Raw genomic sequence first — 25,139 nt, 5'->3', positions numbered from 1 at the left:
ATATCTATTACTATAATCTGAAATACCAGACTAGCTACCGGGTTCTTACGAGATCCTAGGGTTAGACGCCACATACTTGTGACAGGAGTGGAGCGTCGTGACAAGAGCATTGTAGGAGTTCTGGGAGTCTAATTTTAGGCTCTTGTATCTGTCTTACATCCTATAAGAAGGAGCTGGTATTATTACGTGTAGGTATAAAACGTGTTAATTATTAGGGTTTGAAAGAGCACCGCTATGTTTCCGACATGGAAGGCGAAGTCGGGTGCTACTGTATAGGAAAGCCACCGCATATAGACTAGGTGGCTTGCACATGGCAAAAGCCCGGGGGTTATAGACCTTGGCGTTTAGTTGAACCAGGGCCGGGTGACCAGAGAGGCAGTAAGTCCATCTTCTCATCTGTGCGATCGTGTCGTGATATCCGCCTCTTCCGACGCGACAGGAAGTGTCGGCCCTGATTGAAGAAAACCCCAATCTCATCCACCGACAGTGCAACCAAAATAAGAGGAATCGAAATAGCAAACCCGATCCCAAATGTATATTTGGATACAAATCGAACGGTCAGGTCCGAAAACTCTTGCATATCGATGGCGAAGAAAGATGTTAGGAAGGATAGCGGCAAGAAGACAATGGTCACTATCGTGAAGACCATGATGATTTTTCCTTGTCGGGCGGTGCCCTCTGCTTGGTCTCGGGCGAACCGCGCCTCGAAGGCATTTGCTTGCTTCTGTTTTAAATCGAGCAGGTGCACCATGGAGTGGTAGACACGATCGGCTTGTTGGTCCATGCGATTGATGTGTTGGAGCCGTAGATCAACCATGAGCTGGCGATTCTCAAGACGTTCGTAGGGTACGGTTTGTGAAACGGGGCATATGGAGTGGAGTGTTTGCTGGAAGCGGGTTAGGGCCTGGGTTTGGTGCTCTAGAAGGGTGCGGGTTATATTCAATTCATCTCGGATATCCTTTACTTCCGCGAGAAGATCGGTTTCCTCGCCAATGTCCAGCATTTGATCGACAAAGTGGGGAGAGCTATCGGAACGAACATAATTGTCGGTATGCGAGTCTTCTGGCAAAGTGTCAGGGTGAAATTTGGACTGGAGCCGAGAGAAGAGATTCCTCGGGCTGTGGCGACTTTTCAGCCAACTCGACGCCTGCTTAGACGCCTGGTAGAAATCAGAGAAGAAAGTGACTTCTCGGTCATTGGCTAGGTTGATGGAAGACTCGAACATATCGAAAAACTGATACTCTTCATCATCTAGGCGTTGGTTGTCGAAAACGCCCAGGCATCGCTCGATAATGATTGTCGCCACATCATATAAAGATGCAATCGGGCTTTGCAGTTTGGATGAGACATCTTCGAGGACCCTGTCCATAACGCTGAGAGGATCGTTGCTAGGTTGATCCCAACGCTGGGGAAAGCAGGTGATGATAAGATCTTCCCCAAGAATCCACATCCATAGCCGATCGACCATGAAGAGCTTAGGGCTGGCGTGCGGAGTTCTTGCACGACCAGGGCCTCGAGTTTGATATCGGTAGACAACTTGGTCCTGGTCACGTCTCTCGGTATTGCTGTGCGGGTAGAAGTATTGATCTAATGTTTGGCGTAGATGCAGCGGTGTTGGCGTAGTTGAAAGATGGGCGTCGACCAGTAGCTCATCACGAGTGCGAGCTCTATTCGAGCCTATTCGGGGGATCTCCAATGTCAAGGGGCGCCGTATTGCCTTTTGCATTTTCTGCACCCGCTCTGCAGTCTCGAGATGTAGATATGGCATGAAAAACCCAACACTGACACCTGTTTGCGCATCCTGACTTGCAGCTGTATCTTCTCGTTGTACCTTGTGAGATGTCTGACCCAGCATGAACTGAGAATGACCTTGGCTCTCATAATCCAAGGATTTTTCAAGACGACTAAAACCCTGGACATCCTGTGCGCCTTTTTCTATAAAGGCCTTTGTGAGGAGAGCCTCAGCCCAGACCATATTATTTGCAGGAAGGTGAATCCAACGAAAAGCGGTCTTTTTATTAGCCGTTGTAGTGGCAGTCATGGCCTGCTTGCGAGGATTCTCTGGATCACGTCCATATAGAAGATCAAATATGGGCCTTCTCAATACACGATTCAGATTGCCGAACTTTCCAAAATCAGCGATGGTTGCATCAAACTGCGTACAGGCAGCCCTGTAGTCCTCGGACAGGGCCTCGAGATTGTTGGACGGGGCAAGCAAATGTAGAATATCCTTATGCCTGAAAGTGGCCGCATAGAGGAAGGGGGTACTGCCAGATTTATCACGCACTCGGCGGTTCAACTCCGGCCGCTCCAGGAGGCACTCAACCACATTGAGATGGCCATATTGTACCGCAAGATGTAACGGCGTAACTCCGTTCAGGAGCTGGCTATTTATATGTGCCCCGCTGAGCAGCAATTGCCGAACAATGGCCACAGAGCCCCCCTGGCATGCACAGTGAAGAGGAGTCCAACCACCGTCACCGAAAGCATTAACAGAAGCAGCGTTCCTCAACAACAGCTGTACAGTCTCATAGCGATCGTGTTCCGCGGCGACATGGAGTGCCGTTCGACCTCGAAGATCTGTGGTGTTAATATCCGCACGAACCGCCACAGGGGCAGTAATAAGCTGCTCCCCAAGACGGCTCTTGCCAAATGCGCAAGCCTCAGTGTAACGGCGTACGACCGAGATTATCCTGCTCGTTCGCCTTGCAGCCGTTCTTTAACAGTAGCGCCACAACATCGTCGCCCCAACCCCAGCGACAATCTTTATCAGCCGCAAGATTATGCAAAACATTGCGCCTTCTGAAGTCTCTAGCATTGATATTGGCGCCCCGTGCGATCAATAGAAATAGAATGTCGATCATGCCTCTCCATGCGGCGGTCATTAGTGGCGTGCGGCCATTCTCGTCGACGATTTCGAGCGAGGCACCATGGTCAAGAAGAAGCCGAACAATTCGGTAGCGTTCTCGATGGATCGCGCGAAGTAGTGCTGGGGGCTTTTTGTTGAAAGAGGGTGCATTAGGGTCGGCACCTGCTTGAAGAAGGTACTCAGTGGCTGCGATGGAGCCTTGCTCAACACCGCGCAGAAATCCGATGCGGAGAAACGCAGGACCGAATTGACCATTATCGCGCGCGCGCTCGAGAACATTGGCTAGAGCCTCAACATCATCACATGAGGCGGCGCGGACAAGGGCAGGCTCCAGTCGCTCATGGCCGATGCTGTCGCTGCTGGTTCCCATGGTGGACTGGGCGGAGGGTCGTGTGGAAACCGAGTGAGGGAGACGGAAACACATCCGTCGAAGGGAGTCGGTGAGGAGGGCTCAAAAAAGCAATCATGGTGAGTACACGTGTCTGGCAGCTGAAGGAAATTTCCTCAGTGAGAGCTGACATATAGCCAATGCAAGACATAGAGTATAAACAGGGGCATGCTTGAGAGTATCTCTGTTTATCCATTACATATTGTTCTTCTTCAACAGCCTCAGCCTATGGCAAAACATTGATCATAGAGTATTAAACTGGTATTTCATAGCACTTACTGAGATGGAATTTATACCGGGGAAGGGATGCTTAGGGATGCTTAGGGTTACTGGCGGAACATGAATTCTATGGTAAGAGTGCCGAACAACGGGATACAGTTTCTAATAAATACAGAAATAATAGTGACACATCTCGGCCGACCAAGGTCATATTTATGCTGTTAGGTCACGGAGTCTACACTTTATTTTGGTGTCCCTGACATCATATGGATTACTAGCACTGTGTACTATATATGTACGGCATCACGCAGGCGGGTTGATATCAACGACCGACACAGCGGTATCCTCCAAACTGATAGCATCCTCGTTACTCTCTCCAACGCCAGAGTACTTGTTCAACCAGCCAAGCACCTGCTGGTGCCAGACAAGACTGTTCTCCGGATTCGTAACCCTACACTATTAGCACCATCCATAAGTCAACAGAAAGCAAGAAGAGACGTACCAATGATTCTCATCCGGAAAGTTCAAAAACCGACTCGGCACCCCCCTCTCCTGGAGCACATTAAACAACGACAACCCCTCCGCCACAGGCAACCGATAATCCAAATCATTATGGATAACGAGATGCGGCGTATCAAAGCGCAGGATCCTCTCGGGGCTGCTCGGGTCAAACCGGCGGTAATTCTCCCTCGCATCCCAGAACGTCCCATTGAACTCGCGCTGCATGAACCACAGTTCCTCCGTGGAGATCTTTGCGTCCGCGACAAATGTCCCGTCGTGTGTGACCAGCGCTTTGAATTTCCGGCCGAGGTCGCTGCCTTGGATCCAGTTTACCATGAACCCGCCGTAAGACGCGCCTGCGGCGACACCGTTCTCGGTGTCGATGTAGGGGAGTTCATCGCGGATGTATTCCCAGCCTTTGACGAGGTCTTCGTATGGTGCGCCGCCTGTCGCTAGTTAGCTTCTGTCAGTTATAAGGAAGAATTGGGGAGGTACCCCAGTTATTCTGGATAGCGTCGGTGAGTTCATCGCCGTATCCCGTGGAGCCGGTTGGGTTGGGCGCGACGACGACGTAGCCCTGGTCCGCGAAGACCTTGGGATTCCAGCGCGTGCTCCACGAGTTATACCAGGCGCCTTGTGGGCCGCCGTGGATGAGGTATGCGAGCGGGTATTTCTTGCTCTTGTCGAAGCCTTCAGGGTAGATGACCCAGGCGTGGATCTATCATTACCGTATATTAGCATTTTTTATCACAGTATGGGGTGGGTGCCTACGTCAGTCCAGTTGCCGGTGTACCAGATATCGTCGATATCCTTGGGCCCGAGACCGCTGAGCTCGGGGTCGATTTCGTGCGCGGAGGCGAGGGTCTTGAGCACACCCTTCTTGGGGTCTAGGCTGACGGTGTCGACGTACCAGCTGGAGTACAGGGTCGAGCCGGTGACGAGGAGGGTCTTGTTGGGGAGGAGATAGTAGGCCGAGGCAAACTTGCCCTTGGTGAGTTTCTCCGGGATGAAGTCGTCGCTTGTTGCTTTCTCGACGGGGACTAGGAAGAGGTTGCCGCTGCCCTGGTCTTCGGAGCCGGCTACGATGGTTCGGTCGTCGATCCATTTGAGGGAGTCGGGGGAGCTGTCCCAGCCTGTTGCGAGGGCGGTGATCTCCTTGGATGCGAGGTCGTAGACGTATATCACGCGGCGGTCGGCCTCGTAGGTATCCTCTTCCATCTGGAAGTAGGCCAGGCTTTTGCCGTTGGGTGAGAAGGCAGGGTTGTTGGAGTCTCCTGCGATGCCCTTGGGGGCATTGTCCGGTCCGTTGATGGGAGCAGCAGTCTCGGAGCCATCGTGAGGAACGAGGTAGATATAGGCCGTAGTGTAGTTGGCTTGCGGGACATCAGGAGCCTTGCTCTTGTATGCGACCCATTTGCCGTCAGAGGAGATGTCATAGTCGGAAGCGCCGCCGAAGGGGGGATACGGGGACTCGGCGTTCTTGACCGGGGAGACGAGGTTCTTCAATCCTCCGGCAGAGACGTAGCGCGTGTGCTGGCTTCGTCTGAGCTTTCCGGAGAAGACCGCATTGAAGGTGGTATCGAGATAGTAGTCCCAATGGCGCACGTAGATGCTGTCGTAGATGCGGGCGCTGCTGAGAGCAGTGGCAGCGAGCTCCTCGTTGTACGCAGTGCCATTGGGATATGACTTGGCGTAGGCGACGAAGTTGACGTCTCCTGATTCAGTGGTCGCGATTTTCAGGCCAGAGAATGCAGCTGGCAGCGAGGCGGCCTTGTATCTACGGGGGTTAGCATTGGTTTCGCAGTCCTCGGTTTAGAGGCATACCCTGAGCCAAACTTGGAAACCTCCGACACCCAGAGCTCAGAACCACCAGGGATGTTGGCATTGGAGCCATTGACGTATAGGACCGTTGAGTCAGTCAACCAGACCACCTCCGAGACATCGCTGCTGTTGGTGAGGGGGCGGATTTTGCCTGATTTAATGTCGAGCAAGCTCCACGAGGAACTGGTCTCGTGGCTATCGAACGAGTACTGCGAGCTGGAGAAGATTGCGACAGTCTACCATTGTTAGAGCATCCTACCAAAGGGAGTGTTGTGCTTACTCCGGAGGGGTTGGGGATAGCCTCAGATCGGCGGGGAGCACTGATCAGCTGCCTACGACTGTTAGCTAGATAGGTAGGTACCGTACGGACAGAAGACGTACTCTGGAGTCAGAGCCAGCACAGCCGAAGCTGCAGCTGCAAGCGAAAGCCACCTGAAAGCAGCCATTGTGAAGCCGGTGATCGCGCAGCAGACAAACCAAGGCCAAGGGGGCCTTATTTATAGGGTGAGGGGATGGTGTAATCTGGGCCGCAGATAACCAGGGCACATCTCCGCACGGTCTGGCATGTTTTGGTGCTTATTGACCTTCCTATTGCAGAGGGCGTTAACGGGAGCTGGAAGGGATCGGCCGGATCCCTGGCAGAGTGGAGTGAGACAAAGCATTCCAGGCGAATCTCAGCCTGGGACTCAGTTAGCTGCACTTAGTCTGCATGGAGAACCGCCCTGTTCTCAACAATCGCGCCCCCGAGGTTGCAACGCCAAGCTGCACGATATTCGATTGTTTGGCTGCTGCTGGTGGCTGGTGGCCTGGATGTAACGTCTGTCGGGGTCAATTTCCCAGCGAAATTAAAGCCAGATGAAATACGATGCGATTGCTGCAGCTCGCGTCATTCTTATCTTCGATTGGTTTTATTGTGACATCGATCGCATGATAAGCGGGGAAATGACACTATCGCTTTAATCTCAGCTTAACATCGGCTTGGACATGCAGGCTATCGGCGGGTTCCGTCCATTCCAGAATATTCCCCTGGATGTTTCCTTCACTTCTAGCCATGGCTTGCCCTTGCATTCGCTTGTATGACTTCAGGTACAGAATGGGACGGCCAATCCCCAACAAACTGTCAAGCAGGGTCAACGCTTCTCGTAAATCCATGAAGAGATGTATGAGAAGGTTCAATCGCACAATAACAGCCATGCCAGGTCTGGCCAATCAACTTGGTATCTGGACTAACAAAGAGAAGCGAATCTGCCGCCGATAACCGACAAATATCACCGGGAAATAAACAAGCATCATCGCAGCAAGGCCTTCCCATGGAAGGCTAAGTTGGCCCGTGTAAATGCGTATTTGGTTGGACAAGGAGTCGAATCAAGTAGATTACGATAGCAATTACGAGGATATATCCCTGTCATCTCGAGATACGAGCCATATACTACTTCTTTAACGTACCTCTGCCTGATGATTTGACATGACTAAACACTTGTTAGATAAACAAATTACCTCGACCCCGGATACCTTAAGGTTCCGAGAAAGACAGTCCAAAACAGAGTGAGCATCCCGACCATGACAGTGGCAGGTACGGAGGCATTCTGGAGGTCTCCTCTATAACCCAACGGGAGCATCCACAGAAGTAAGAAGACCAACATGGGGAGCATACAGACGAGATTATATGCGACGACCCACCGGAAGCAAACAATCTCCTGGGCGTAAATTCCCCAGAACCGCTCTCGCTTGCTACCATGTTCTTCAAGTTTAGTCTTTTTCTTGGGAAGAAGGCCAAGGGCATCATTGTTGTTGCTGGTGTGCTGTCTGCATGTATGGAACATATGCACCGGTGAACGGCTCGGCGAGTAACAGGCATAGAACCGCGCGTAGAATTCATGTTCGGTTATTGGGGGAATGATGTCCATCGGCACTGGATTATAATCGTAGTGGTCTTTGCAGGGTGGGTAGTCATTCTTCAACTTCGGCGCATACGCGGAGTCGTCGAATTCTCGAACTGCTCGAAAACATTTGGTTAGAAAGAGAAACAGCTGGTACACGTGGAAACGGATACCTGGTAAAAATCACAGTGCGAATATCGCCACACGCTGAGCAGATTCCGCAACCACCCGCGCAGCCGACGATACTCTGTGCGAAGGGACTGGAAGAATGTGTGATCACAGAGTTGACCAACGTCAACTTGGGACATGAGGTATCTGTCTCCTCGCTTCACTAGAATAATTACGTATCTATCTCGCTTCACAGTACCATGTACCTTAGTATTGACTTGGTGAGGTGCTTGAACAGATGCTCTGCTCGGCTGCGATAGGGCAGCAGGGCCAGGTGGTCGGATAGAACCAGACTGCGGCGTGTTTGATTGTAGATTTGTGCTTAAAGTCCGAGTCGGACGATTGCTATACTGACCGGGGCGGGACTGGCCCGGGTTTCGCGTGTCTTGTGATAGCAGTTGCCTAAGCCCCTGTGCGCTCACTTCGCCAGCCCGATATTTGTCAAGGAACCGCTGAACTGCGTTTGCAACCGTCGGAGTCAGCTCGATCCATCCTTGATGCCCACAATGCTACAGTCGAGTTAGTGCGTGTCTACCAGATGGAGAAACTCCCAACGTACACAAATCCAGAACAGCCTTTGTTCACTGGGAGCCAGAGTCCTCGTACACGGTCTCAGTGGCCACCAATCCCACTTCACCCCAGTCCATTTCTCTATGAGACCCTGGCAAGCATTGACCCGCCCCTTCATTTCCAGGCGGGTGAGAAACATGGTATGCGGAGAAGCGTACTGCGTCTCGCTGATGACGGTTTGCCATTGATGAATGTCTCTGAGAGGCAGAATGGGCAATCGAGAGAGGCTGGTCATTTGTTTCTTAAACAGTTCATGTAAATCTGGATACGCAAGGTAGAAGAGGTTCCCACGGAGGAATTGGTATGGTTGGCTCTTGACGAGAAAATGTCGAAGCCGTTCCAGGTTTGGGAACTCAAAGTCCATCCCGAAGCCATCATCTTCACTATCGGTATCTGATTGTGAGCCGTCATCAGAGCCTCCGTTGGGATCTCGGGACCGGCGTTTGCTTCGCTGGTAATGCTTCCGCCTCTGCTGCATATAGTCTTCTACTTTGGCACGATAGGCTGTTTCGTCCGGCACCGTGTCTAAAAGTAAATGTCCACCGTCCTCGCCAGTAATGGAAGCACACAGTTGGTAAGATATATTCCTCGATAAGCGTCTGATAATTATCGGCGCAACGTACTTCTCGTACGGTTTGGGTTCGGATTCCAGTTTCAACTCCTGGGCCCACGGTTTGAGAAGTCGGCACAGCTTATTTTGGAGCTTTTTCCTGGACATGGATGTCTCACGAAAAGCCTCTTTGACACATGTAACTATCAAAGGGTCGTCGAGTAGTAATTGCACCAGCTCTGTGGTTGCAGCCGTCGTCATATCCGCGGACATTGCCGACGTGCGACTTGATTGTGACTGATCTGAGAAGAGACCGTCCTCAGAGTCAGACTCGGAGTATGCATCGTTCAGATCTCTGCCTCCAGGCTCTTCCAAGGGCTCGGTATGGATGCCAACTTGGGGCTCGTTTCGCGGCTCGGTTTCCAGTCCAGGCACTGTGTTTTGCACAGGCACGCCTGCATCAGTTTCGCGTGGCGAGCTCCTCGGAAACTCGAGATGTCTGCAGCCCATGCATTTTGTATGATTGCAGCTCGAACAATGTTCAGCCGTCAAGTTCGGGTTATTCAGGTTCTGACAACGACAGCAAAACCACCCTTCAAACATCAGCGATCGATGGCGGTACATGACAGTTGCAGTATTTCAGCTTGCAGAGTTGGTGGTTACGGTTTGGATTCTCTCTCTCTCTCTTTTTTTTACTTTTCTTTTTCAAAACAGCGCAAGATGCTGTTTTAATGGGGAGGTCACAAGTCGCCGCACGGCGAGGGTCATATTGCAGACAAGGCTGTGTGCGAGTTCGAGCTGCAGATATCGCCAATAGTTGGACCACGAAGGTTGCATATCCCTGCTCCGCCACCCGGGTTTCAGCCTCGTAAAATATATATAACGACGATTGGGCAAGGCTAATCTCCCATGCAATGGCTCAATCCTCCCATCATTGATTTATGTATACCCCGCGGGGTAACGAACCGGTCTCTGGCCTCCATTGTATTACATCCGGCCGCGCCGCGCCATGGCTGTCGGGGCTAGTTGTGCGCTTGGCGCTGGTCGGTGGCTGTGCCGGAGTCACCGCTGTGAAAAGGTCCCAGCTATCTGTGCGATCTCATCAGTCTGTTCCTGTTCCATCCATGCTGGGGTATTATTGAAGGGGTGGCAGTTCCCCTTTCGCCCCAGAGATGACCAATGACATAATAAGGAGCAAGATTCCATAGTATAATTTCTTTGTCATTTAGGGTCGTCTTCGGGATCGTCAAGATATCGATGGTTCCAGCTCTGTCGCTGACCCTATATTGATGCCAACCGCTCACGAAGTTAGCCTCTTCGATGCGCTATTCACAACAAAATTCAGGGCCGAAGTATATCCCTGGTTTTAATCTGCAGGAGTTGGAATTTTCTGCCGTGTCACTAGATGAGTAGTGTCAGTCGGTTTGGTATCAGCTTCCATGGGCAAGCGTGGGCCTACTCCCATCTTATTCACGTCGGTAGGAAACTTCACCTGAAGCGTCATGTAATGGTGTATTCCAGTATGGTAGCCCATCTGACTAATATATAATTAAGAATAACGACCCGACAGTTCAGTTAAATAGGGAAGCACCGGCTGGTACCTACCTATCCATCCCATGTCCATCGGCGGCCCGTTGCACCTTCCGTTTGGGGATAATTTTAGTTGTACGAGCCATCATGGAAGGCGCGATAGCTCTCAGAGTGCAATAGGAAGGAATGGTTCGAATATGATAAGTGGAAGGAGCGACCCTCCCTGGTTCTGCCTCTCTCTGTCTTTCTCTGCCTTCTTGTTCCACGGTTTAATCTTCATCTACGACGGTTAATGCGCATGCGATGCGTGGTGTCAGTTGCTTACCCCCGATAGGGTAATGGTAGCAACCAATCCCTTCAGCTCAATTTCGCGATGTTTCTTAAGGTCAGTTGGCATCATATGGATGTAAACCCATCTCGTCCACTAAGAAAGGGTTTCTAGTTTGGTGCTTTCTAGCTTTAGAATTGATTACCCATGCGATACTAATTCTTTGGCCGCGCCCAAATTCTACTTTGTAAAGAACTACTTTGTCGGGAAGTATGGATAAATTTTAGGTAAGATTATGATTAATTTTTAGGGTATCATAACTATGGACGACGGCCAGCCGTGACCATCGAGGAGTGAAGTAATCTATCGAGTCCAAACAAAAGAAAAATTCCGTCGAGTTGTCCTAACACCCTTCGCTTGATCCATTTTTTTGTTTTGTTTTGTTATTATTGTTTTAGAGGTTGTTCGTCGTTGTTGTATTCGTGATTGGGCAATCAGCAGGTGATATACCGGCGATCGCGTTTCATGCTTGATCTTCAAGCGTGATGGATCTGGCGGTCGTAGGGAGTCCACCAGCTGTGAAACAGTTAGATACAGCTAAAAGAATAGTTTAATTGCGCTCGGTGCTTACCTAGGGTCGAGGCCCTGACCAGCCCAACGTCCAGCAGGGAAGGTGTACTCGTCGTCCCAGTGCTCCTTTGCGGCCAAACCGGGACCCCATTGTGCCTTGAAGGACGAGAAGCCTTTCTTGAGGGAAACGGAGATGGAAGAGGCCTTGCTGCGGATGCTGCTTGATTGGGACTTGTTGTCCGTCGAGGAGACTCGGCTCATAGTGAGGTCTGCCATGACTGTGTATTGTTAGATATAGTTCGGCAGAGTGGAGTGGGTGGGTATGCTCACTTGTAGAAGAGTAGTAAATGTATTGAATTGGAAGTATTGAGATTAGACAATATATTATTGTAGTCTTTTGCAGGTATGTTTTTGATGATATCCAAATTCAATGTCCATCTCACCGGATATCCAGGGCTACTTATAGATTTGAGGTGAAAATTCTTGACACTTGATGCCAGCCCAGAACCCGATTTTTTTTCGCCGAACCATCTCCATGATATCGCCGAATTGACTCATATTATCGCAAACGCCCAGCCAAAGCTCGCAAAACCTGTCCCTGACCCACTATAGCTGTACGAAAATTTTTGCTAACGTCCTTGCATCATTTCATCAGCAGCCCAAACACTGACCAGACGGCGGCCAAAGTTTGTTCGCTATTACAGGGTGAGGCACATGGACAGCCTGTCACAGGTCAAGATGATCAGTCGGTGGGGTGACATAATGGTGTCGCTAGTTGTGATTGGTTAATTAGGTCTTCCCTTTTGAGCATAGCTCCCGCATAACTCACGTAAGCCGTTCATGACGTGTATTATCTATCGCCGAGCCATCTCCGGGATATCGCCACCGGCTTGGCTTCGAACATTCGGCCTGACTAACTGTGCAAATTTTCCTGTCCGAGTCTATACCGATATCAAACCTGCAAGGTAGCTTGTGATCATGACGTTGTAGTGTTTTGGCTTTATGGTAGTTGTTCCAATGTTGTCAACCCGATGATATATTCCCATACTTACCACACCGTGCTGGAAAATTAATATTCAATTCCCAATTACGTCGTCTTCACCTTGGCAGATATTCCCAAGAAAACCAAGAACTATGACTCAACATCTCTACTAAATATTTTATAATCGCCACCGCGTTCGTTCCTTTTAGCCCCCAAGCAGTAGAAGCATACAGAATACTTGCCTCTTTACAGTGGCGCTTCAATGCAACAACGAGCCAAAGTGGTCAAAGCCCCGTTCTAGGCATCGGCGAAGACCATGCCCTACGAGGTCTATACGGAAACACCGGCCACCATCGGAACAAAGTCTTGGCGGGAGAACTTTTCATCGGGACCCGTGACGCACAGGGCACGTTGTCGCGGCCTGAGATACCGAAGTAGTGCCGGGTTGGTCGGAATGGTCCTGTTCATTCGTGTTTCGGAACAGCTCGTCTCGGTATCCCGTCTGGGTGTAGTCTGCTCGTGGCGGCATCCTGAAGTGACAAGACCGATAAGACGGCCCGTTCCGTAGTCGTGGTCGAGGAATGACCGGTCGCACTTGCCGTGAATGTGTTGATGCTATTTTAGGACTATTCAGGATTCAAGAATGGAAGGAGCGATGGGAGTTGTGCCTTCCCTTTAGGACTGGTAGTCAGCATTTTAGAGCTGAAAGAAAGGAAGGCGCAAGGGTGGTTCAGTGACGGAAGGGATGATGTCACCCATCACCCTTGACTAGCAGGGATACCTCATCACAGGCTTATTGTGAAGGTGCAACGAGGTCATGAAACAAAGAAAAAATGTCTTGGCGTTGTCGTTGGGATAGACGACGCTCCATTAAGTATATAAGGACAAGATTATACCAGATCGTCTGCCAGCTCAAGGCTTCGCACTACGAAAAGTTAAAATACGCCAATAATAGATGCTCCGTCTCAATGACGAGTGACAGCAGCCGGTTGGCGCAGTGGGGTAGCTCGAACGGTCCGTGGTCCACATGCGCCGCTCGGTGGTAGGCTGGAAGTACAATGTGGCCGCCGGCGAACTATGGTTCGAGTGTGCCTAGATGCTATCTCAACGTCTGGCCATGTGACGTGTGGCGACCATTAGAGACCTTCCCCAACCTGGGGATTGCAGGTTTCTGAACTCCCCTTCTTTGAAATGACCTGGGCGCCTGCTAGATTGCGGAATTCATAATCATCTGCCGCAGGTCCGGTTGAACGAATATCCACAATGCCGACAGATACCTGCAGGCCATCTTGACACTGCGTTCATGGTGCACCTACATCAAACGCCCCCGGGGCTCGTCCAAGGGATAGACGACAGCGTCAGCTTTACCACCGAGCTGCTCTTGGCCGTCTTTCTCGCCCTCGCCCTTTCTAACTCCCTGGAGCTGATCACGCTCTCCTGCTGGACATTTCGCGAATGGCGGGGGTTATATTTCTGGTGCCTTCTCATCTCATCTATCGGCATGATCCCCTATACCATTGGGTCTATACTCCATTACTGGAATGTCGCACCCCTTGCAGCCAGCCTGCCCGTGGCTTGGGTTGGCTTTATCGCAACCGTCCCCGTTCAATCGCTTATCCTTTACTCACGCCTGTTTCTTGTTTTCTACCACGAAACGTTCCTCCGCTTCCTCCTGGATGGGATTATTATCGTCATCATTCTCCTGGTCGTCCCGAATTCGATTTCCATGTATGGCTCGGCATTCATCGGTACACCTACCTGGAACTACGCCTATGCTGTCACTGAGCGACTCCAGGTCACGGGGTTCTGTGTCCAGGAACTCTTCATCTCTAGTATCTATATATGGTCAACTGTGAAACTTCTCAAAGTTAGTCCCGAGGGAAAGAGTCGGGCCAAAAAGATCATGTACGAGCTGCTGGCCATCAACACCATCACCATGATCCTCGACATCGCCGTGATTTCGGTGGAATACTTGAATCACTACTCAGTCCAGGTCTGTCTAAAGGTGTTTGTATACAGCGTCAAGGTTAAGCTGGAATTTGCGGTCCTGGGTAGGCTTGTTGCTATTACGAAAACGCGGAGGACAAAACAAGCCGATAGGGTGCGGAGGACCTCGTTTATTCGCAACGCCAATACCTTCTCCGACTTTACCAGTGGAGGCGCAAATGGAGACCACTCGGCTCAACGCCCGCCCTCACTGACTGGCGCGGGGATCGACTGGTCCGGCTCTACGAGGAAAGCTTCGGGGAATGCTCCACAGCCGGGTGCTATGGAGCAAGTGAGACCTGCAACAATGTGATATAACCAGCATATTCTGTTATGTACATAAACGATATGAATCTGAAAAACGAACTTTTATACTTTATGAAGGTTGAATGTTTCAAATACACCGCGTTGGTATAAATCTTGAAGATGCTCCTATCAACCAACAATCTAAACGCCAAACCGATAACACCCGAAATAGAGATGGATGGGAGTAACCAGTTACAGAACTGCAAGACGTATGCGCCATTATTAGGTGCTGGGGGGTTCCAGGCTTCTTCTAGGAGGGTGATGGCAAATGATCCTGTGGGTGTCTGCATAAAATTACTGCATAAATTTCTAATGAACAACTATTAATCCAAATAATGTATTTTACTTAACTACTCCGTCCATAATCCAATAACAATTTCCCACGCCATCCCAGATTCCCGAAACTTAATCAAATTAAACCCGATGTCTATGCCCGCCAGTCCAATAACCCAAATAACTGAATATTTGGTGCAATGGTCCAATTCAACCCGACTCTTGCAAAAGACCGGTTGCTACCCCACGATGCACATTATTCACATGGTCGCGCAGGTTGTCCCTCCTGCTGAACTTACGGCCACAGTCCTCCTCTGGACATTCTAGGGCCTTCGGCGATAGATGCAGGGATTTGACATGCCGGTCTCTGTCTCCCTTGCGGTTGAAGGTTTGGTCGCAATTCTTCCATTCGCATCGGGATACGCGAACCCGTTGTGCGCCGCGCCTGCTATATGGCAGAAGCGAAGTTGTCAAAATGGTGTCTTTCAACTTGGGCAGTAGGTAGGGAGCGGGGTAGATAGTGTTGGGCTACTTACGCTCTCTGATCGAGGCTTCGGCGGGGGTGCGCATTTCGGCGGCCTCGTCTTGGTCCTAACTGTGGCGTGCGAGGTGCCGGTTCCAGTCGCTGCGCCTGCGTCCGCACCGGAACTGGCATTGACAGCTGCATTGAGGGATTTCTGTTGGAGAGTGCTTGGTTGGTGTCAGGTGCCGGGTACAAGTTGATCGCCTGGTCCTGCATAGATGGCTCATTGCAGCCGGCAGTCATGCCATTTGAGGGCACCTCTTGGGGTAGACAACTCAGATCAAGTAAGCTAAGGCCGGAATCCTGGGCCGGAAGGCTATCTGCAGAACCGACAAAGGGCGCAGGTGCGTGGGAGTGGTAGAAACGTAGGGGATGATTGAACATCTCGGTCTGGGAGAGGTCAGGTTGAGTACCAAGGCCCATGGATACCATTTGGTTCGGGGCTCGAGCAGGCTCGTTGTTGTATCGGTCGCCCCAGCCATTAGATGGCTCGTCTGATTGGCTAGGGAGCTGCCACCCAGTGTTGGGAGGAAAGGACGGCATGATAGTACAACTAGGTGGAATGACGGAGAGGAATGTGATTTGCTATGATAGGATGAGGTTGTGAGTAGATCGATGAAAGAAATGAAGGAAGGAAGGAGAAAAAAGTAACTGTTTAATATATAGTCAGATATTTCAAGGAGCCATCATCGAGTCCTGAGTCTTGAAATGGCAACTTATAATAAATCAATTGAACATGCGTGAGCGGAGGGGGGGGGAGCCACCAATGATAAATCAAGGATTGAATGAAGAGTTACCTTTCGCTGTCTGATTACCGAATATTACCGAGCCCAGCCCTCGTAATTTGCCGTTTGCCCTGCAACCTTCTCGCTGCATACAATACCATACCGTATCATGGAAAACCGCATGGACTCAGATCGGCATCACCGCACTTTGACGTGAGTGGCTACGAAACGGCGGGGGTTCTCAACCCCAGAGGCACCAGGGAATCTCAGCCTCCTTGTCAGCTGCATCCAATCAACGATGTGAAATAAGATCCACAGGTAATTTTGCTGTATCCGTGTTCAGTATAGCAGGGGTTTAGCTATGGGAAATCTGGCTAAACCACGCTTGCATGCCAATATATATACGTATTCACTGGCCACCCACGACAAACCTTACAGAGTGTACAAATACTACTCATCGCATAGCCAACTCACTATTTTACGAATTATAAGAGGCATTTTGTATCGAAGCAACGCAGCGTATCATCATGAACTTCCTTAATAAAACACGAATTGATAATGACCAACTAATAACTAAATTTGGGGCTCAAAAGGAGTATACCTTCTACTAATCTACTCCATACCTAATCCAACAATGCCATGTTCCCGAACAATCATTGACTAAAACAAAGCCTTTGCCTACCAAATGGCATCTTTTAACCAATTGAACCTCCTGTACAAAAGCCTAGTTCGGCTCGTGCACACGATCCAAATGCTGGCCCAGGTTATCCTTCCTATTAAAAGCCCATTCACAGTTCGTCTTAGGACACTCAAACGACCGCGGTGAGAGATGAATCGTAATAACGTGTCGCTGCAACTCGCCCTTGCGCGAGAAGCCATCGGTGTTAGGGCAGTCTTCCCATTTGCATTTGAATGTCCCGGCGACAGGTTGTTGTTTGTTTATCCTGTCAACAACCAGAACATCAGCTCAAGCACTTATAATCGAGGAGCGGGTACAGTACCGGTTCTCCTGAGCTTTGGATCTAGGAGCTGCCCGTCGGCGCCGTGGCTTTGATGCTGACTGATATAGACGAGGTCGCTCTGTCTGCACCTGAACGGGTGGGTCAATAATATAGGGCTCCAAGGGGGCGCCAAGTTCAGAAGACTGCCCGGCTAGCTGGGGCTGGATGTTAGATGGCCTATGCGGATAAAAGTCGCTCAATCCGTCATTCGCTGGGGCATCGGTGTCACGACATACGGCGGGAGCTTGGTTATCATACGGGGAATTATCTCCGGAGCCGAGCGCTTGTGCGGAGGTCTGGGGGATAAAATGAGATAATATGTAATCGCACGGAGCGATGTCATGCCAATTAAGCAACACGGACTCAGGTGGAATGGTATCTATGGGTGGTGATGGACCAGGAGTGCCAGCAAGGTAGTGTCTCATGTCATCCCGGACCGCGGAATGCCACCCACAATTGGACGGTGAGGAATCCATGCTTTAAAAGTTGATAAGAAGGCTCTGAGGACTGTTAGAATGAAGAGGGCTTGCTCGTAGCAGTTGAATGGAGATGGTGCGGATGAAGGGTCCATTTATACCCATCTATTACGCCTCGCCATGCTAAGGCGATGCGACGAAAGTCTGCATTCTTGGCGCGGTACGCATTCGCATGTTGATTCCGCATGTTGATTCGATGGCAAAATTACTAGCCTTGTTGTTAACAGTTCAGGTTCATCGAAGATCGTCAGCTTACCGGTACAGCCGCTTGTCAATTGTCGATTGCCCCACCACATTTGGGTGAGTGGTGCGAACGGAGCTCTCTTGCACAGCCCCCGGACTCCGAGTTCAAAACGGCCGCGCGATTGAGCCGTCTATTGTGATACCGGATTGGTCTGTCGATTGGAAGAGTGAATATCCCCGCCTTACAGTGCCTGCACTGGGGCTGATGTTCAATGACACGGGTTGGTGAGCGCCGTTGATGCGCACCTGCTTCTCTATAAGCCCGGCCACTCCCTTGAATACCTGTTAACCTGATGTCTCTATCCAGAATGGTGCTGGAAATGGCATATACATTTTTAGCGGAGCGACATCTGCTCAAGCTGCTTTCCGGGTGGAAGGCTGGCATTATAAAAAGGGGTCTTGGAGGGAACAAGTGAAAGGTGACCATTCACACGACTAGTAGGAGGTTGGAACATTAACATTGTTAAACCTTTTCAACTGAGGTGGTATTTTGATTACTCCTCGTATTGTCTACAAATGGCTGCGAGCGGAGCGCTGGCAGTAAGAGTGAACCATTGCCCCTGCATCACACCTTTTCCATTTGAACATCAACAAAAATCGGCGGCGGTGCAGACATCTTCTGATGCTTTGGCGTGTCTTGACCTGAATGCCCTGCCTCTATAACCTTTTTATCAGACTTCTTAAAAAGCCTTCCAAGCCACCGAAACCCCTTCGACATATACCGATAGCAAACGACAAACGGCGGCGCAACAAGATGAACACACCAGGCAAACCACTCATCGGGGAAGAACCGCACAACAACACCCCAAGGCAGACTAAACGCCGCTACCAGGATTGAAATAGCCCACTGCGGTCCATCTAGGCCGTCGGGGTCAATATCAAAGACCGTATCGCCGACGAAGACGATGGCAATCTGCAGCCCGATCATGATGAGGTTGATAGCGATGAAGAACCAGTTCCTGTGCACCCCGACAAAGACGTTTAGTTTGTTGTCGAGGCGGCGGCAGTTCAGTTCGTTGAAGATCTGCATCCAGACGAAGATGTTGAATATTATCGTGTCGAGTTGGAGTTTTTCGCTCGCGATGCCGACGTCGTAGTGTAGGATGGCTCCGCCGGCGAAGTACAGCACGAGGATTACCACGAGCTGGAAGATGGATTGGCCGATTATCATTTTCCACATCTAATTGGTTAGCTTGGTAAGATATCTTATGGTGGTAACTCACGTTCATGGTAATCAGCGGTGCGGACTTTGGCTGGGGTGGTCTGTCCAGGATGGCGTCTGTGGGAGGGTCTGTGGCTAGGGCTAGGGCGGCCATGGTGTCCATGATGAGGTTGATCTAATATATTAGCATACAAACGTGAATTCGCTGAGATTTCACCTACCCAGAGAAGTTGCACAGCCTTGAGCACAGGCTCCATGTCTTCATTGTACATGGATGTAATGAACGCGAGCAAGACGGCAGTGATGTTGACGGTGATTTGGAACTGTTAACATTAGCCGAAATGCCATCAGGGGATATGCAAGGATAGGTATACCTGGAGGAACTTCTGCACGGCGTCGTTGACAGCACGTCCCCATTTCAGCGCTGTGACGATTGAGGTGAAGTTATCATCCATGAGGATGATTTCAGATGCCTCCTTTGCTACTTCTGTACCAGAGACGCCCATGGAGAAACCAACATCTGCAGCTTTCAGTGCAGGCGCGTCATTAGTACCATCACCTGTAACAGCTACAGTTTCGCCCACGGCTTTGAGACGTGTAACCAAGATGCGTTTATCCTCGGGCGAAGAACGGGCTAGGACTTGTAGGCGTGGGATAGTCCTGTCCAGCTCTTCTTCAGATAATCTTCGGAACTCGGGCCCCTCCATTACAATTCCATCGGTGAAGATACCGCACTCTGTGGCGATAGCCCGGGCAGTTATTATATTATCCCCAGTGACCATCCGCGTCCTCACGCCAGCACGAAGAGCATTCTGGACAGCCGCGGGAACCCCAGGACGCACTGGATCCTGGATCCCGACCACGCCGAGGAGTGTGAGGTCATTCAAATTCTCGAGGTCAGGAATCTCTTCGAAATCTTTATACACGATGCCAATCGTGCGGAGAGACTTTCCCGCGAACGCGGTGATGGCGTCTTCCGTGGCTTTGCGGTCCACGGGTTCGATATCACCAGTTGATACGTTCATCTGCGTCGTGCAGAACCGGAGCACGATTTCCGATGCTCCCTTTATCAACAGTCTGTAGCCCGACGGGACTTTGATAACGGCGACCATGTATTTCTTGATCGAGTCAAACGGCTCGATAAGGACAGTGTCTTCGTTCGCCCGCGTTTCCGCCAGGGATTGCATGCCGAGATGGTCTTTGGCGAGCTGGAGCAGCGCAGTCTCCGTCTTAGGACCTATAAATGTTAGGGTGCCGTCCTGCTCTCCTTCGAATGCGGTGGAGTTGATAGCGACGGAGTGGATGAGGAGCTGTTTCATGTCCTGGGATAAGTTCGACCCCCATGAAGAGACATCAGAGGTGAAACTAGAAGCTCCAAAGCAGCCGGCGACAACGGTCATTTTGTTCGTGGTCTATCAATTAGCGGAGCCAGGTCCTCGCTTTCGTTACGCACCAAGGTTCCGGTCTTGTCCGAGCAGATGCATGTGGCATTCCCCATGGTTTCGCATGCCCGGAGAACCCTGACCAGGTTGTTCTCCTTGAGCAGACGGGTAGTGGCGAAGGCGAGCGCGAGAGTCACAGCGAGAGGGAGACCCTCGGGCACGGCGACGGCAATAAGAGAAATGGCCACGACGAGGAGGTCGACGAAGGTGGACGCCTTCTCCTCTGGGGGTCGGTGGTCTTGAGGGAGGTTGGCGCAGAAGCGGAACAGGAGGACGAAGAACATGAGCGCTGATGCACCACCACCGAGTTTTGCAATGGCCACCGCTAAGCCTTCCAGCTTCTTCTGTAAAGGTGTGGACTCGATGTCTGTCCGGATTGACATCATGATCTTGCCGAAGCTGCAGTGTACGCCGACAGAGGTGCAAAGGAAGGTTCCCATGCCTGCAAATTAGCATTCATCATTAGCTAGTTGTGGACGACTTACCTTCAAGAACCCTCGAGCCAGAGATGATGAAAGGGTCCGGCTCCTTTGTACTCTTCGTCTCCATTTCGAAAACGTGTGGCCCGGCAGTCTTTCTCAGCGCATCGGACTCACCGGTGGCAGACGATTCATCGCACTTGACATTATGACCATTGACAAGGATACCATCGACAGGCACAAGGTCTCCAGGCTCCAAATAGACAATATCTCCTACAACGACATCGCTGACATTGATGAGCATCGACTTCCCAGACCGGAGTACCTTCACCTCTCTATCATCCTTTTTGGTATTCAGCTTGACAAACGCCTTTTCTTTTTGCCAGTCATTATGCGACGCGACGACGACAACAATAACTACCGCCGCGAGAATAGCAACGCCCTCGACCCAGTCAACAGACGTCGGACTACCAGCCTCCTTATGCACACCGAAAGTCTCGTACAGGCCAAGCGCAAGGGATATCACACCCGCCACCAACAACATGACTAAGACCGCCTCGTGCATCGTAATCCACATCAGTCTCCAAATCGACTTTGGCTTCTTTGGCGGAAGTTGATTTCGCCCGTATACTCGAGTCCTGGCGGCAGAAGCCTGTCCATCCTCATCCACGCTAAGACCGGCATCGATATCAACGTGCAGGCCACGAGCTATCCCCTCGATCCCACCTAACGCTCTGAACGCATCGAGCGACTTTGGGTTCAGCAGCTTGTTCAGCTGGCCAGGGCTATAGTCGAATGGATTATCGACGACATGGAAGTCGGCTTCGGTGCCGGGGTCTGGCTCGAGGGCTTGTTTCGGGTCGGGCACGACGAGACTCGGCGCCGCGGTGGTCTCGCCGGTGCAGAACGAGGGCTCGGCGGAGACGACCGTGTCTGCTTCGCTTGCTGACCGCTGGCGTGGGCTCAGCAGGGCATTAGGGTCGAGCAAGTTGCTGGCCATGCTGTAGCAAGCTTACGGTTGAGGCGAGATCATTCTTGTCAGATCTGGGGGTCACGGTATAATAACAGCAACAGCATGTTTAGCCTGCGGTCTGCAAGGGCCCACGCCCCTGATGTAAGAAAAATCACATCGAGTAAGATCAGGGTCTCCTGTGAGCTCTGGACAACGGATGAATGCCAAATCTGGAGCGCGCCGCGCCCCAGCTGGCTGTGTCTCCGCGAATCATTGGGCAGTGTGGGATCTGATAAGACGCCATCGATCTTAGCTAATCGGAGTCGGAAACGATTTATTTACTTTATTCTGTTTTAATTTGACCAGTGAGGCCACGATCGGCCAGATGGGCCTTTGGTAATCGGAGACGGAAAGGAGATGCTCCACCTTATTGATTATTTTATTATTTCTCATCATTATTCGCGACATTCAACGCATCAATATCCATAAATCCCTTCATAATTCTGACATAGCCAGCTGTTCTTTTCCCCCACGTTCCCCTCCTGAGTCTCGCAGGAATCACGCCAAGTACGCTACTTCTCCGTTACGGGCTGGACAAATCCATTCTCTCCTTTACTGCCAAACGACCTGTACTTAGCTCCTCGTTCTACTTGCTTACCCTTAATCTGCCCTCGTGATCCTCGTCAGCCTCGCGGAAGGTCTTACCGGTTGGACTCACCACCACCATCCGTGTCCTGTACACATTACTACACACTCAATGCTGCGGTTACGAGTTACGAGGGCTCACAAACCCCGAAAACATTGTGCAGTTCGTAGATCTGCTCGGTGCTGATGCCTTCACTCCTGCAATTCAGTAATAGTGCATATTAACAGTAAAGTAGCGAGCCATTTTGATGTTTAGTGTAATTGTATTCAGCGCAAACAGGCGACAGAAATGGTCATTATATTCGAGATAGTAATTGCGGTATTAGTAATCGGACTCCGTCTTCCGTCTCCACTCCCGCTTGTTTTCTTTGTTTCCGTCTTCCGATTTCAATCTGATAAGAAATGCCTCCTCGTCGCGCCTGCGACGTCTGCTACAAGCGAAAGGTACGTCGTTTCTCATCGGGTTGGGCGATATTAATACTTATCTTATCAGATCCAATGCTTGATCAGATCTCCGGGAGGCACTTGTGACTGGTGCACGAGTCAGGGCCTGTCTTGTACCTTTGACAGGGTCATCCACAAAGACCCAAACAAGAGGTACCTGGATATCGATCCCTTACAAAGGTTGAATCTGACAGTAGTGACAGGACTACTACCGATGTTGTGCAGGAATTGTCCCAGCGGGTCGAGCAGCTTGAGGAGGCTATCCGGTCTGCCTCGTCTGGGAATACCCCTGTCGGTGTCTCGTGGCCTGAAAGAGCAATCCCCGAGGTTTCAAGACAGATTCCCTATTATACAAATTATACTCCAGATACAGGGCAGCAGGGCGAGAACGTCCAAACTGTCCGGGCGAATACCACCGAAACGCCTGCGCCTGCCTACAGGCTGTCGCGATGCCAGCTCGGCAACAACTGGTATTTCAAGGGTGTAGGAATCCTTTCATCCCGTGGGCGCCAGTGGATATATGAAGGCACGGGCCAGCGATCCTTTCTAGAGAACTTTGACATATTCGGGAATCCCATTGGCAGTGTACCATGTGCTTCCTCGCCTGTGTTGTCGGAGCGGGAGAGACCGCTGCCTCCTGAACCGACATGTAGATATCTCTTTGGTGCTTTCCTAAGATCAAAGACTTCGATTGTGTTCCCAATTCTAGACAGGGCCCTTTTTGAGGGGACCATCTTCAGAGCATACGAGGTGAAGAACGATCTGGGAACTCGGTCATCAGCAGAGGCGTGTCTCTGGGCCATGCTTGCGCTGGTCACACGCACTGAAGAAGCCCAGCAGGTCGAATTCTTTCCAGAAGCAGACTGTATTCAAGAAGCCAAGCGTCTTTTGACTGTCGTCAATGGCGCAGCGAATCTGGACAGCCTCCAGGCCACCCTTCTACTGGTAGGCCACCAAGAACCCACGATTAGTGTTTAACTAACATTAGCAGTGGGCGTATCAGAAAATGAAAGGCAAATGTCGAGAAGCATTGGTATCATTTTCAACTGCCTGCCGCATGGTATGCGACCTCGGCGGACATATCCTCCTGACCGGCCTGGTTATCGTCCCGCAGCACATTCCCACATTCGACGAACAATGCAGGCTCCACATTCGACGGCTCTTCTGGCTATGCTACTGCTTCGACAAAGACGCCTCCCTGCGCACCGACAACACGCCGCTTCTGACCTCAGACTACTGTGACGTAAGCCACCCGGGCGAATACAGCCCCCAGGCAACCTGGTACAATCAACCACGCGACACGAACCTCGCAAAGATCAAAGAAAACGCCAGTCGCCTCCTCTGCTCACCACGTGCATTTAAATACACAGAGGGCGAACTGCTCGCTCACGTCCGCCAGCTCGACGACGAACTCGAAGAATGGAGAATATCCACAGACCCGCCCTACCGTCCTCGCCTCTCAATCCCACCCGCAGACTACTCCCTCTCCCTCCCCTCAAGCATGAGCCCTGAAGACCGCACGCGTCTTATAAATCTGCAGCTCGATTACCTCTCCACCATGATAAACATCCACACCTTGGTTCGCAAATGCGGCGATCTGGAGCGGAATCTCCCAGACGACCTCCACAGCGTCGTGCACTCGAGCGCCGACCTCTCCATCGAAGCTAGCCGGTCCATCTTCCGATTCCTAGATACCGTGGTTGATTTCTGGAAGGAGGATTCGGTCTGGGTGGTCTCGCATTATGGGCCTATGGCTGCGATGCCGCTGTTCATTAACATCCTGATTCACCCGCTCGGACAGCCGGCGGATAGCGACTTGCTGATCCTGTCGGAGATTGGGAATATCACGCGCAAGATTCCGACGGAGAAGCTGTGCGCGGAGGAGATTGGGCATATTCAGGAGATTTGTGAGTTTGTGATGGAGCTTGTGCAGCTGGGGCATAGTGCCGCGTGGAAGGTGAAGAAGGGGGAGAGGGAGCATGATTTGGATATTATACACCATACATAACATTGGTTCAGGATCTTCTGATTTTTCGACCGTATAGAACAGCTGAAGGCGTCCTAGGCGCGACGAGTAACCAACCCCTTAGGGTCGCTCATCAACTATGCAGCTGACTAACTCCATGCAAGGGGTCCAGTAAACATTCGAGATGCAACATCGCAACATGACTCCGTGGTGGGTTCCGCATCATTTCTTGTTTCCTTGCCCAAGTCAGAGACAGTTTA

General features: G+C 51.0%; 8 protein-coding genes across 8 annotated transcripts; 2 read left to right on the top strand and 6 right to left on the bottom strand.

The window, feature by feature from the left end:
• Positions 1-2,663: 2,663 nt before the first annotated feature.
• Positions 2,664-3,273, bottom strand: ASPVEDRAFT_60609 (ankyrin repeat domain-containing protein; the record flags this gene model as incomplete). The annotated part of the gene is made up of 2 exons (XM_040815541.1): positions 2,793-3,273; positions 2,664-2,717 (listed from the first exon to the last, which is right to left on the bottom strand). The coding sequence occupies exons 1-2, from the start codon at positions 3,237-3,239 to the stop codon at positions 2,664-2,666; spliced, it is 501 nt and encodes a 166-aa protein (XP_040665462.1). The 5' UTR covers positions 3,240-3,273.
• A 313-nt stretch (positions 3,274-3,586) lies between these two features.
• On the bottom strand, positions 3,587-6,686 carry dppV (dipeptidyl peptidase DppV). The gene is made up of 7 exons (XM_040811832.1): positions 6,180-6,686; positions 6,079-6,130; positions 5,802-6,034; positions 4,749-5,754; positions 4,473-4,695; positions 3,979-4,423; positions 3,587-3,927 (listed from the first exon to the last, which is right to left on the bottom strand). Exons 1-7 carry the CDS (start codon positions 6,242-6,244, stop codon positions 3,780-3,782), a joined length of 2,172 nt encoding a protein of 723 aa, XP_040665461.1. The 5' UTR covers positions 6,245-6,686; the 3' UTR covers positions 3,587-3,779.
• A 4,654-nt stretch (positions 6,687-11,340) lies between these two features.
• ASPVEDRAFT_39074 (uncharacterized protein) lies at positions 11,341-11,727 on the bottom strand. Its single transcript, XM_040811831.1, has 2 exons — positions 11,665-11,727; positions 11,341-11,612 (listed from the first exon to the last, which is right to left on the bottom strand). Exon 2 carries the CDS (start codon positions 11,608-11,610, stop codon positions 11,392-11,394), a length of 219 nt encoding a protein of 72 aa, XP_040665460.1. The 5' UTR covers positions 11,611-11,612; positions 11,665-11,727; the 3' UTR covers positions 11,341-11,391.
• A 1,712-nt stretch (positions 11,728-13,439) lies between these two features.
• ASPVEDRAFT_39071 (uncharacterized protein) lies at positions 13,440-14,735 on the top strand. The gene has a single exon (XM_040811829.1). It carries the CDS (start codon positions 13,620-13,622, stop codon positions 14,613-14,615), a length of 996 nt encoding a protein of 331 aa, XP_040665459.1. The 5' UTR covers positions 13,440-13,619; the 3' UTR covers positions 14,616-14,735.
• Positions 14,736-15,091: 356 nt separating this feature from the next.
• ASPVEDRAFT_81289 (uncharacterized protein) lies at positions 15,092-15,947 on the bottom strand (the record flags this gene model as incomplete). Its single annotated transcript, XM_040817014.1, has 2 exons — positions 15,092-15,326; positions 15,418-15,947. The coding sequence occupies 2 exons, from the start codon at positions 15,945-15,947 to the stop codon at positions 15,092-15,094; spliced, it is 765 nt and encodes a 254-aa protein (XP_040665458.1).
• Positions 15,948-16,714: 767 nt separating this feature from the next.
• ASPVEDRAFT_70028 (uncharacterized protein) lies at positions 16,715-17,651 on the bottom strand. The gene is made up of 2 exons (XM_040816053.1): positions 17,131-17,651; positions 16,715-17,073 (listed from the first exon to the last, which is right to left on the bottom strand). Exons 1-2 carry the CDS (start codon positions 17,604-17,606, stop codon positions 16,854-16,856), a joined length of 696 nt encoding a protein of 231 aa, XP_040665457.1. The 5' UTR covers positions 17,607-17,651; the 3' UTR covers positions 16,715-16,853.
• Positions 17,652-18,308: 657 nt separating this feature from the next.
• ASPVEDRAFT_187999 (uncharacterized protein) lies at positions 18,309-21,919 on the bottom strand. The gene is made up of 6 exons (XM_040809023.1): positions 20,939-21,919; positions 20,465-20,895; positions 19,386-20,423; positions 19,233-19,334; positions 19,073-19,186; positions 18,309-19,029 (listed from the first exon to the last, which is right to left on the bottom strand). The coding sequence occupies exons 1-6, from the start codon at positions 21,870-21,872 to the stop codon at positions 18,415-18,417; spliced, it is 3,234 nt and encodes a 1,077-aa protein (XP_040665456.1). The 5' UTR covers positions 21,873-21,919; the 3' UTR covers positions 18,309-18,414.
• Positions 21,920-22,871: 952 nt separating this feature from the next.
• ASPVEDRAFT_51053 (Zn(II)2Cys6 transcription factor) lies at positions 22,872-24,921 on the top strand (the record flags this gene model as incomplete). The annotated part of the gene is made up of 4 exons (XM_040814415.1): positions 22,872-22,913; positions 22,963-23,066; positions 23,117-23,858; positions 23,905-24,921. 4 exons carry the CDS (start codon positions 22,872-22,874, stop codon positions 24,919-24,921), a joined length of 1,905 nt encoding a protein of 634 aa, XP_040665455.1.
• Between the last annotated feature and the right edge of the window lie 218 nt (positions 24,922-25,139).

The sequence above is a fragment of the Aspergillus versicolor genome (genome assembly GCF_001890125.1).
Source record: "Aspergillus versicolor CBS 583.65 unplaced genomic scaffold ASPVEscaffold_3, whole genome shotgun sequence".
In the NCBI taxonomy this organism is placed as follows: domain Eukaryota; kingdom Fungi; phylum Ascomycota; class Eurotiomycetes; order Eurotiales; family Aspergillaceae; genus Aspergillus; species Aspergillus versicolor.
This window is presented reverse-complemented; position numbering and strand designations above follow the sequence as displayed.